At 40.8% G+C, this 13,537-nt stretch overlaps 1 protein-coding gene across 2 annotated transcripts in view; it reads right to left on the reverse strand.

The window, feature by feature from the left end:
- Positions 1-13,537, reverse strand: part of si:ch73-22o12.1 (nectin-2) — an 80,416-nt gene that overhangs the window by 40,309 nt on the left and 26,570 nt on the right. For both annotated transcript variants that reach the window (XM_056241881.1, XM_056241880.1), the window contains exons 2-6: positions 7,846-7,955; positions 7,406-7,658; positions 6,316-6,612; positions 5,825-5,942; positions 4,653-4,801 (exon numbers count right to left, since the gene is read on the reverse strand). In XM_056241881.1, the coding sequence (XP_056097856.1) occupies positions 4,653-4,801; positions 5,825-5,942; positions 6,316-6,612; positions 7,406-7,658; positions 7,846-7,955 (927 nt within the window). The remainder of the gene's footprint in view (positions 1-4,652; positions 4,802-5,824; positions 5,943-6,315; positions 6,613-7,405; positions 7,659-7,845; positions 7,956-13,537) is intronic.

Here is a 13,537-nt window from a genome sequence, read left to right on the forward strand (position 1 = left end):
CAGTTTCTCACACACAGTCCATGAATAAACTTAAATGTCTGTGTATAGCCCTATTCGGATGGGACTAGTTTTCGTGGATTATTACGTTAGAGAAATTTGTGTTTCACAGGCATACTTTGTGATTTTAATTTTAAAACCTTTTGTGCACCAAACTTTCACATGCTTACATTTTCATTTCAATACGGATGGAATCCGTATTAAAAAATAAAATTATAAAATTAATAAAAGAGCCAAATCGCGCCCATTTTAATATCAGTGTCAGGTAAGATACTTGTCTAGATTTCTCTGTTCACTTATGTGGGTTTATTATAAACAGCCACTTCTATAAACCAATGTGAAGTTTGTGTTTAAATAGGGTTTTAATAATAAATTAAAAAGGTATATCAACAAGTAATTCATTAAAAACATAAATCACGTCTAGAAAACACACACTCTCACCTCTGTAATAAACACGGATGTTAGTCCGTCCGAATCGGTACATGAAATCACAGACGACGGGTGATAAAAATTGTAAGTCAAACATCGTTTAGAAAACTAGTCCAGTCCGGCTTATGTTGAATGAATGTGGGAGAGTGACATTTATGTGCAATTCCTTAAGGGGAACTGCTTTCCATAAGGCCAGTTTGCAGAATTCACAATTACAACTGCACAATGAAGAAGGAAACACAGCACCAGCATGCAGTTTCACATAAAACAGAAAAGAAAGGATGATGGACAAAGGGACGGATGGGACTGGTTGACGGATGGATGAGAGGAAGGAAGGCATAAGAGAGGAGGCTGGGACTGACAGGGGAGGCAGCAGACAGACGCATCGGCCTTGAAGCCACAAACACACAACAGCGCACAGCTTCTTCCTCACTGCCCAGCGAATGCGTGTATGAGATGAGTGTGTGAAGACGTGACTAGCATTGCTAAAAGAGAGCAGTGGATGTGTTAACACCCAAAATAAACAACATCATAATCTCGAACTCTTACGTTTTTCATCGATCGTCACCGTCTTTTCTTGTGCATCTTGCACAGACACCGCTAACGGGAGAGACAACAGGAACACAATCATGTCTGACTGCCTCAGTCGCAATGTTCCCGTTAGCCACCCACTGTGGCGTACTTCTCTCTCCCACACACACACCTCCACCTCCCACTGGTTCAGCAGGAGTGAGCGTGTTGTTCTGATCTTTGAGTCAATCTCTCACTGCCTGTCTGAGTCCTCTGAATTATACATGACAGTATGATCATATAGCGGCCACACACACCCACGGATCTACATGGCTTCATTATCGGAAGATTTCACGCTCACACACAGCCACGGAGGGGTGCTTGCCCGTGCCGAAGTCGTAGTCACAATCCCAGGGTGTTGGCACACAACCCGAAAAGGTGTTCTGAGTGGTTTTCAGCATGTTGCTATGCGATTTCTAGGGCATTCGGAGTGGTTTCTAGCAAAGGCACTGACCAAGAAGCACCAAAATTTGAAGTAGTACCGAATCCATAATCTGTAACAAAGGCAATATTTGTATGCATGTTTTCTTCCCCATAGGAAGTTATTAAGGGGGCATGATCCATTTTTGGCTGCATCTTTTTGATCTTATTTTGTATGATTTATCCAGGCATAAATTTTTTTTTCCTCATAATTTTTAATTAAATTGTTATAACTTGACCTTCCGGTGAAACAAGAGACTTTTCGATAAACAATTCACTCCGTTATACGTCATTATTTGGAAGAAAGATCTGCTGCTACTTCTGTTACATCACGACTTCAAAAGTTGCTTAAAGGGATAGTTCACCCAAGCCTTAGCGAACACCACTAATTATATTGTATTACCACTAATGTAGTCTCTTCATCTTTCTCTAAGTACTGGCAGTATATTAATAAATGTACATATTAGCGCTCTGAAAGACTCTAAGTGAATGGCTGAGTGGATGAATGAAGCTCATGGAGCTTTTCTAGACAGATGAGACCCAAAAAAATAAAATAAATCACATCCTCTCTTTTCTTTTTTCCGTCACACCACTGGACGGGAGAGAGCAGGACAAGGCAGAGGAATAGATTTTTTTCATGATAGCTGGATGGAGAATATGACAAGAGTCTCTAGAGTTGAAAATGAATGATGGAGGAGAGAGAGAGAGAGAGAGTGAGAGAGTGGGGGTTGAATCTAGGTTAGCCTGAGAGCAACATGAGGCACAGTGTTGAGAAACGATTTGGATTCGAAGTTGGATTCCTGCTCTGGCTCCAGTGGTGGAGCTACAAAACATGCTCCGAGGTATCTCTGTACCGCTCTCGTGCTTTCAGGAGGAACACCGAGACAAGATCTGTGCGGGCCGACTTTAGTCACCATGGAGATAGTTGCCGGGGGCGAAAACAGCCACGCGGCCGAGAAGGTAGTGGCCATTTCATGGCTGTCAAAACGGCTGCACTTAAGCAGAACCACTTCACGGCTAACCAACACTTCCCGCGGCGCTCCACAAAACATATCTCCTCTTGCACCTGATTCCTCCACTACATGCCGCGAACGCCAACTGAACACAACACAGCCTGGCTCTGCATTACGGGGCTGATTAGCATTTCCCTTCCGCTCTTCCTTTGACAGAGGAGGATAAGAGGCCGGGAGCTGAAACAGCAGTGACTGACTTATCCTCACCGAGAGCCTCTTGTGGGGGGGGAGATGGTCGGAGAAGGAGGGTGGGTAGCAGTTTTGGAAGGCACAGAAGTGGCTCAGGCAAACAAAACGAGAAAGTTTGAAGTGAAGAGGATGAAAGTGATGCGAGCGGAAGAGGAGAGGAGAGCGAGAGGATGCACGTGCGATGGGAGAGCCGTAGGTTCCCAGGGGGGTTGAAATGCCTCCAGCGTTCATCCGCTCCACCCTCCTCGTTTAGTTCAATCTCTTCCTGCTTGCCCTTTTCTCTTGTTTTCACTCCATGAGAATATGGGAGGGACCAAAATTGGTGGGAAGGCAAGATGTTGTCAGTTAAGTGTTTGGTAGGGGAATGTACATTTCCAAATGAGCAAAGATTTGCCTCAAAGCCACACAGATCTGCAAGGACACGTATGTAAGAGAAAGAAAGAGAGAGAGAGAGAGAGAGAGAGAGAGAGAGAGAGAGAGAGAGAGAGAGAGAGAGAGAGAGAGAGAGAGAGAGAGAGAGAGGATAGCAAGGGGAATGGAGGAAGGTAGGAGGCTTTTAAAACCCAAGTTGTGAGAGAAAAGCACCTTTCCTCCACATCACCTAAGAGCTATTAGTCTTGCTCAGCACTAAAGCAGCTCAGTCTCTCCGCAGTCAACCATGTGGATATTTTATTCCATCAGCCTGTCACAGGACATCAGATCGGGCCAGAAAAAGCCAGAAGAGGACAATTTTGCACCCAATGACGGCTATCAAACGTAGCGCTCACTTTGGCCATAAAGCTATGGGAAGGGCAGGAGTAGTTTACCAGAGGTCACAAATCGAACCCACCCCCACCTGAATACCAGTGATAAAGTCAAAGTTGCCATATTCAAAAAAATGTATAAGTGAATAAAAAAATAAAGATAAGATAAAGGAAGAATCCTAATGGAATCAAATAAGAATACTTTAACTTTGATTTTGTCAATAAAGACCAGATGAAACAAATGCCCCATGATTACAATTAAATGACATTCATGAAAATATTAAGAGAAAATCCAATCATATTATGTTGGGTTATGATAGCCCAACTAAAACACCTGACCGTTTACTAGTGGGTCCAGTCGCTCACTCAAACGCATTTTATACAACGTCAAAGGTTTGGGCTCAGTAAGAATAAAAAAATAAAAAATAAAAACTTTCATTCAGCAAGGACACATTCAATTGATCAAAACTGACAAAGACTTGTGCATTGTTATAAAAGTAAATGCTATTCTTTTATATTTTCTATTCATCAAAGACTCTTGAAAAAACAGTTTCCACAAAATTATTAGGCAGTAAACTAGAAAACAGCTAATTTTAACTGTAATACTATTTAACACTATTAATGATTTACTGTATTTTTGATCAAATAAATGCATCCTTGGTGAGCATAAGGGACTTCTTTCAAAAACATGAAAATCTTACCGACCCAGTGTGCGAGTAAGCTATAACTACGACACAATTTCTCGCATTGTGAAATTGCTTTAAAATCATGCAGCAGCAAGTGATATAATACCTTCAACACATTGACTTTATTTAAAGGATTTTTTTCTGAATATACAAGAACTATGATTTAAACAGAAAACTGCGTCAAAACACTGTTCAAAAACACCCAAATACAGCTGCACTCAACCTAACCCCACCCAAACACAGTTACATCTGCAATCACACACTCCTTTCTTCGGAAAACGTCCTTTAGAATTCTACAGAACCTGTCTCACATTTTCCAGATCAACAAAAGTCTCAGACTAAATTAGAAACGCCACCATAGAGTCAGGAACAGCTGAATGCTGAGGGATGACAGTGCATGCAAGGTGATCTTGAGGACAAATAGAGTGACGAATAAAACAAACATACAGACAATGAAAGTGCCAACAAACTGCCTTATGTCTGAACTGTAACCCCTTGTCTGAAATTGAGTCTAAATTTCCAACTAATTCCTCTGTCACCACCTCAAACTCACCACTGTATAAATGTGTGAGGGTCCTGTTATGAAATACTATAGACAGACTCACCCCTCACGAAGACGGTGATTTGATCTCTGGCGTATCCCAAGCTGTTCCTGACCTCACAGATGAAGGTGGTATTTATTGTGTCATCCACCTTCTGGACAGAGAGACGGTTTTCCTGCACCTGCACTGTTTCAGGCATCAGCCCGGACAAACTGTAGGACAACATTCAGATGATATTATCATAACCTTTCAGATAGAACTAAAACTTAAAAGACCTCATGACTATCAGCATTATGCCCGGTTCACTTTGCAGCTTTTTCTGGCCAAGAACCACCCACGTAGACAGGAAGAAGCCATCTGACTGACAACAGTTTGTTTTGTCATGCCGTTTAGAGGTGGGTTTATTTGAAATTATTGATACCGCAATAATAGACTGGCATTGAAAAAAAAAAAGTGTCAGAAGTTATTTTAAAGCCAGCTGATTCAGAATAGAGAGTGCCATATTGAGAAAGTGCTTTCCATTTTTGGGCTTGTAAATGGACAGTGGGCGGTTTGGTTGTGGCCATTATCTTAAGCCAGGTTAACACTCAAATTTTTTAAGTATTTTTCCAATATTGCTTGTCAGACTGTACGATATATTCCCATTGAAGTTTTGAGTAAAAGCCATGCTACACTGTGCAACATCAATGATACACATCATAGCCAAAACTTTGGTCCCAATCGTCCAATTGACATCTCATAGAAGTCACCACACTGTGCGACTGACACTGACTGAACTTTGTCTGATACGGAGATTCTTTGCATAGGCTAGGGGTGTCCTGCTCCTGAAGGGCAAATGTTCTGCAGAGATTAGCTCCTACCTGCCCCAACACACTTGACTGGAAGCTTTTAGTAATCCTGAAGACATTGATTAGTCCAGGTGTGTTTAATTAGGATTGGAGCAAAACTCGACTGGAAGGTGGCTTTCTAGGAGCAGGACTGGACATCCCTGAACCAGCCAATCAAGATCACTAGAGACTTCCAGGCAGGTGTGTTAGAGCTAAACTCTGCAAGTAAGTGGCCCTTCAGGAGCAGGTTAGGACAACCTTGCACAAAGTGATCAAAGCCTGCAGATTTTGCCCTATTAAGTCTTTTACAATCCTAGAAAAACAGCAAAAAGGTGCCTAAAATTCTACAGTGTAAACCCGACTTAAGGCTCAGACTAAACAGAACTGAAAGTGAAAAGAAATGCTCACGTTTTCCAGGTGACAGTGGTGGGGTGGGGGTTTCCATCAGACTGACAGGTCAAAAACGCACTTGTCCGGCCCCTGTACCAGTTGTTATCGTACCCAACGATCTGCACCTGGGGAGGATCTGATAAAGAAAGAAAGACAGAGTGAATAGGTGGATCGAACAACTAGCCTTTATGAATGAGTTTAGCCTTGCACCATTGAAGTCTGATGTAAATCGAACACTGATACGGTCTGTCAGCTGACTCCATGATGACCTCATTGACCCTTAGCTCATGTGTCTGGTCCAAGCAGCACTGTAAAGCCTCAGGGTAATTTGCTTGATGACCTTTACTAATTTCTGGCATATTCTGAGACACATTACTGGCCTGGGCCGATTGAGACATGACTCACTACAGCAATTATCAGCTATAGCAACAGGGAATGCTTAGCGTAACAGCGAATGCTTAGCGTAACAGCATTTGGATCAGTAGTAAATGGTCTGATTGATATCTTACATTCAACAACAAGTTTCATCGGGAAGGTGTCAGGCTTGGACATGGTACGGTGTGACACTATGCAGCTGATGTCTTTGCCATTATCCGCTGGCTGCGGAGCCAGCATGTAGGTGCTCTGGACGGTGACCGTATTATCCGCATTGTCCGTCTTCATCGGCGTCGACACATTTCCGTTAAGCGCCGTGGACCAAGAAATGGTCGCTGCCGGACGGCCATTGGATGATTCACACCGCGCCACAATGACCGGGGTTGTGCCGGCAGTAACGGTGACAGTTGTAGCCATGTTCTTTGGTTTAGCTGTGAGAAAGAGAGAGAGTTTGACCTTTATTTGATGCTATAATGTGAAGGAGGGTAAGGGAGGATGAGAGGAGGAGGGGAGGAAGTGGAGACGGGAAGATCACAGATCGGCTTGTCCTGCCACGCGCTAGCACAGCGCTCACATTGTACTCACGTTTCGCTCTGAGAAAGACATCAAAGAGAGGGAAAGGAGAAAAGCAGGGGAGACGGGGAACGACAGGGAAGCGACGGCCTCTCAGCATGATAAGCAGGCAGATCAATAGCGGAGAGAGAGAGAGAAGGGAGGGGGGCGAGCGAGCGAGAGCCCGGCCAAGGTTACTGCCACATTTCACACACATTAACAGCAGCACAATTGATCTGACAATACCATTTATAAATCCCCTTTAAGCCCACAAACGGACACAGACGTGAGTCTGAGTATGCGTACACACACATACTCTTTGAAGCAGAATAAGGCTGAAACTTTAATTAATTTTATACGCGACCAAGCTGTCACTTGTGTTTTAAATCAAAATCGCTTTTTTAACTTTTTTTTATTAATATATTATTAATTTTAATAACAATATATATAATTTTATGAATGCACACTAGGCATAGTGCTTATGCTATACACACAAATGTACATATAAATCTCATTACATATTCATCTAATCAATAATACAAATTTGTTGTTGAAATTTTTTTCGTAAATCTTTAATTATTTAACTGATTATTTGTTGCAGCTCTTCAGCAAAGCCCCAAGTTTTAATGTTTCTTTTCTCCTGTGCAAACAAACACACACACACTCACTCACCCAGCATGACCAGTGAAGACACTCCCTGTTCGTTGCCGGAAGGGTAGGTGGCATATTCACAGATATATCGTCCCTCATCTGTCATCTTCACATCTGTAATCTGAATGGATGGGTTTTCCAAAGTGGGCGGGTCTGTTACAAAACGGACACGCCCATATAGAGGGGATTTGGTAGGGTAATTTGCCCCAAATTTTGGATGGAAGACTGCGATGTTGGTTCTCTCTACGTCAGTCTGTTCAAAGATCCATGACACCTGTATGCCAGAGGAAACAAATCCAAACTAAATTCAGCAGGTGACCAGCAGATGATTACAGCACATAAACACTTTCAGAAAGTTCTTACTACAAGCCCAACAAACAAGTTCTTTCTACAAACTCTTGTTCGTTTGGGTTCCACAGCTCTGCCTAAGACTGGCAGGTAACATGAAGTTGATTTCAGACCTGAGTGAGCTGATTTTCGCCTGGATTCGGAAACTGGCAACGCAGTGTCACAGCCTGACCAGGATATGACTCGACTTCTGCATCCACCCTCACGCGCTGAGCCAAAGACCCTGGAAAGAGAATGAGAAAAGGCCATGAGAACAAGAAACAACCTTCACTTCTGTCCGGCTAAATTCAGATGACCCGCGACCACCTCGCCGAGCGCAGCCAGAGAGAAATTTAGCACATACTGGAGTAGTCTAGGAGTTCAGGGATGACAAAATGAGAAATGATAAATGAGGTTACAACCAAACAGCAAGTAGGCCAATGTTTCTGATCTCAGCCAGGGTGTGCGAGAGGGTGCAAATCTAAATGTGAATGTGTGTGTGCGTGCGCAAGCGTGTGTGAAAGTATCTATGAAAAAATAACATTCAGCTCGCTCTCTGCCTGAAGCATTCATCATCCAACACAACCCTGACAGAGCAAATTCAGCAGCACACGAGTGTGTCCGTGTGCGCACGCACCCAAAACACAGTAAAGTACCATGGGAGTATATGTCAGAGCCTTTCCGACTTGCAGAGTCTGGCAGAGTTTGAGATTCCAGCTCGCAACATTTCCCGATCCTCTCACTACAATGTTTGCAGTTTACAGTTAACTCTTGTGAATACCTCTTAATAAAAAAAATTAAAATAATTTGAGGATGAACCAAGAACCAAACAAATGCAACTAAAAAGTCAAAATTATTCATTCATAAAAAATGAAATCTTGTTCAACATGGTGTATGAGAAAAAGAAAAAATATGCATATGATTATTCTTTAAGTTTATTTCTATGATTAATCCTTTTAAACATTATTCTTGTATTGATCCATTTATGCTTTTTGTCTATTGCATCTTTTAAAATCACATACTCATAGTTATACTCATATTCAAATGTTCTATTCAGACCAGACATTTAGTATAGGCCTACTTCTACTCTGACAAATGTACGTCTATTTCTGGGCTAGATATGCTATTAGTTTTTCCCTTTTCTGCTTAGTCTGGTATTCTGTCTAATATGTGTGGTATCTTGTTTAGTTTCACAGGAGATGGTTATCTTATTTGGAATTAAGGTACAGCTTGTATTTGCATAAAGTCTAGTCATGATGGAAATACTTATTTGGCCATTTCTGCTTCTTAGGGCTGGTTCACACAGAAAGCGGTTTTGCTTTGAAAACGGAAAAAGTGTGGAATGGGGAAAAAGCGCAAGGCCTCGAGACTTTTAAAGGTTGAACTTATTTTATGTCATGTGCGAAACGATGCCAAATACGCGAGACTCGAGCGCAATGGTCAATACATTGAAAAATAAAGTAACGCAGTGGAATGGAAAAAAGTGATTTTCCGGTACAGGATGAGAGCTTATTAATTACGAAAACTATTATTTATTTTTGCTAATTATTATTTTATTTCAGGTAGTTTTTCATTAACTGATGTTAGTTTCGTTTAGTTTTAGTTTTTCAATTATGTTGAAATTTCTATTTTATTTCAGTTTACTGAAAATGTTTTTTGACCAATAGTTTGTCTCTTAGTTTCAGTTTTCGTTTACGAAAATAACCTTGGATACTGAAAATGTATTTTTTTATTTAAATTAAAAGTTATGTTCTGATCTATTATTCTCTCATATACTGTTATATTTTTCAATGATTCAACGACATTAGAAAATTGAAACTATTGCAGGTGTTTTTCATTGCACATTTTTCAATTTAACAAAATCTTTGTCTTTATTTTTAGTGAAATTATTTGGTAGGGGAGATTTTTTTAATGGTTTAAAGGGGGCGTGACCAAAAAAGTTTGAGAACCACTGCTCTGCAATGATTTTATAAAAGTGGCAAATCTACTGCATAAAGGTTTCAAACTCGTTCATAAAACATTTACTGTTGATCACGAAATTTGCGGTTGAAATAATGTCATTTCAACAGGGATTTGTGCGAGATTTACCCACACAGATTTCACATTAGGTTCTAGTTGGTCACATGAGTTTGCAGCATTCGCACCAAAAGAGAACTGCTTGGTTTGAAAGTGACTTCTGTGTGAGCTGTGCTTCATGCATCACTACACTACTGACAATAGAAAATGGAACAATTTCTCTAGTGTAAATGAGCTTAAGAGTGAGACCGGAATGAAAAAAACCCTACAGTATCATAGGTATAAAACTAGTTAGACCAGTTTGTCTGCTAACCAGCTGAAAAGACTGAAACTCGCAAATTGAAAAAAAAAAACACCGCCACGTCAAAACTGTGAAGGTGAGAAAAGAAGGAAAGAAAAAGGTATCAAGAGGAACCTTAAAAAAGTAAACATGTTTTATGAGAACTCTCAATTGCTTCCTTATTTTTATCTGGAACATATGGTTAAAAAGTCCACAAATATGAGATAAAAAATTTCTAGGTCACTAATTTGTGACATTGATCATTTGACTCTGTCCAGACCATCAGATGTTTTTCAATTGAAGCTCAAAATTGCAGAGTTCATACAACTTGAGTGCTGTAGTTGTCATTAAAGCAAAAGAGGAAACACAAATACTAAGACTGTAATGCTAATAATAGAAAAATGTGTATAAAAAGATATATATATTTAGACAAACTGAAGCATGTTTTTCCCCACTAGTGGTCTTGTGGACCCCACCGTATCTCTTTTTTGTCTTCCGCAGGTGCTCAAACTGAGACAAGTGTGTGTGTGTGTGTGTGTGAGAGACCACCGAGGCGATTACTTCTGAGCCTGCGTTTAGCACCGCTGAGCCCTGTTATTGAAAATCTCCCTCTCGCCGTCTCTCTCTGGATGGAGAGTGTGGATAGGTCATTACACTGATGTGTAGAGGTAGTCAGCGGTCCATCAGAACGCTAAACACATACACTTCACACCTTAACATACAGCAGCACGGTGTGTAAATAGAAAGAAGGGAAGGGGGTAGAAGATAGAGAGATTCAATAATAAACTGAAAGCACAGGAGAGATGCAGACAACCCCCGTCAGTGTAGATGGTGTTTTGGAAAGCCATTTTCAATGCTTTCAATCATTTGAACCAGGAGGTTTCAAACTGGGATGTAAAAAAAATGATAAAAACAATACGTTGTACTACATTTCCACTTACTAAACTGAATGTTGTCTGGACATTTTAGCGAGGGTATCCATCATAAGAGGATATATTTGGGGGGTCCTTTGAAAACCCCTGTACTGAACAATCGGCACAGTTACACAGCATTACATCCCATTAAAAACACTATCCATCAACTGTTACCATTTGTATAAAATTAAATACGGCATCTGCCCGTATTAAGGTCCAAAGCGGCATGTTAAACACAATGAAAGACAGAGGCTGTGTGTCAACTGTGTTTTCTCTGTGCTTGCCGCCTGCAGGTGACATGCCACACACACACTCAGTTTATGTAAATCACACACCACCATTCGGAGGCCTGTCACCCATCATCATGTCACACACACACACAGAGAGAGAGAGAGAACACCGCTGTCTTAAATCTAGTGAGCTCCTGCTTCTCATCCCTCCAACCTGGGAGAAAAACTGTTCAGTGCGGACAGTGACAGACGAGTGCCCAGAATGAGAGTTTAGATGGCAGACAACGCGCTGTGACTACCAATTGCATGTGTGTGTGTGTGTGTGTGTGTGTGTGTGAGTGAGTAGACCTTCATTTTATATCGCAAGGACAGATGACGGAGCATTCAGGTTCTGTCCGCAGAGCTTATTATCGCTCACACTCACACATAATCGGAGTAAATGCGTGGTTTGCAGGAAAACGGAGATGTCCAGTGGGTGAATGAGAAACATTCATGACACAGCTGATGTGCAGAAAGGAATAAAGATTGAGGGGTGGGAACAGATGGAGACGAACAGCTGGAGGGGGTCTGTGGGGAGCGTGGCCGTGCGTGTGTTAGGCTAGCGCGTACAGTAAACATGTTTATTTGCATACGCAGATGTCTGGAAGTGTGAAACTGTACCTTCTGTTTTTGGGGACTTTTTTCAGTTTTTATTGATAGAGACAATAGAGAGGAGACAGGAAAGCTGGGAATAAAAGGGACCTTGGCTCAAAGACGCAGGGTAAATTCAAACCGTGTCCCCCCAAATGAGCACCAAAGATCAATGCCTGCATCTAAATAAATACACTGCAAAAAATCTTTTTTAACATTGATAATAATAAGAAATGTTTCTTGAGAAACAAATCAGCACATTAGAATGATTTCTGAAGGAAAATGTGATCCTGAAGACTGGAGTAATGATGCTGAAAATTCTGCTTTTCCATCACACAAATACATTTCAATTTAAAATATAAAACAGTTATTTCAAATGGTAATGATATTTCACTATATATCTGTTTTTACTGTATATTTGATCAAATAAAAGCAGCCTTAGAGAGCATAAAAGGTTTCTTTCAAAACCCCAAACTGTTTAACAGCAGTGTGTATTGCATCTTACAATTTTGCAAGTAAATTTTTCTTATTTTAAGTAAGTTTCTTACTGGAAACCAAAACAAAAATGCAGTATGCAAAGTGCAGCATGTCAAAAGACTGGATGTCAGATGTCCCAATGCTCAGTATTCATGAAACAGTAGGTGAACAATCCCCAGGTGACTTATTGCATCTGCTAAGATTCTGAAGTGTGCTACCAGTGGACACTTTCCTATCCCATGAGGCCGCAGGAGATGAGAAGCCATCAGATTAAAAAAAGTATAACAAAAATAGTAGAGAACTCAGGCTGAAGGATAGGTCTGTATTTCTTTCTTCTGAACAGAAAAGAAGATATTTTGAAATGTTGGTTACCAAACAGGTTACCATTAACTTTCATTGTATAGACAAAAAAAACACACAAAAAAACAGGCATTTCTCAAAATATATTTTTATGTTCCTCAAAGGAAAGTTAGTCATATAAATTTGGAACAACATGATAGTGAGTAAATGATGAAAGAAATTTGTACTTGTTATATTATGCTTGTTTAACCCCCTGGGGTCGGCTATCGCGCCGGCGCGATTGTCTCCCTTTTTTTTTTATCAGTGTAAAAGAGACTCAAAATACTCGGTTAATTTTGATCTTACATATAAGTGTTGTACATCATTAGATCCTGTTAAGTTTCTATTTTTTTTTGTGGATACTCACAATAAAAACAAAGTGTTGTGCTTTTCACCAAATAAAGAAAAACAAACATGATGCGAGTTCTGCGTTCTCTCTGTCAGTGAAGTCCATTCTGAAACGCGTCCTAAGATTAACTGTAACTCCGCGATTACTTGTCACACAGGCACGAGAGGTTTTTCTTTATGAAGCTTAAATTCTCTTCTTTTAAATGAAGTAATTTATATAAAAAACAAATATTCTCAGTTTATGCAATCTGTATGAAAAGAGAGTGCTGTCAGTATTTTTTTTCCCAGCTCATTACACTTCATTACGCGTTAATCTGACACGCCCACGGAGGACGCGCGCTATTCAAACGCAAATGTCGAGGCAAGCCATGACAATGCCCACATCAGCCGTTCCACCGCGGCGGTAAAATGTGTGGTGTATTTGCTGCCGTTTACCGCTAAGAGGCGCTACAATCATAGACTCTGAAAAGTGTTCGTTTATTCCGGTTTATTCTCTCTAATGGGTAATCTGCGGCCGCACCGCGCCTGATTCAGAGCGATTGAAAGCTGGTAGCAGATGTATTCAACAAGTGAAATGTAGTTAAAATAATTC

The sequence above is a fragment of the Rhinichthys klamathensis genome, unplaced genomic scaffold, assembly GCF_029890125.1.
Source record: "Rhinichthys klamathensis goyatoka isolate OS25496 unplaced genomic scaffold, OSU_Roscu_1.1 h1tg000679l_1, whole genome shotgun sequence".
Classification (NCBI taxonomy): Eukaryota; Metazoa; Chordata; class Actinopteri; order Cypriniformes; family Leuciscidae; genus Rhinichthys; species Rhinichthys klamathensis.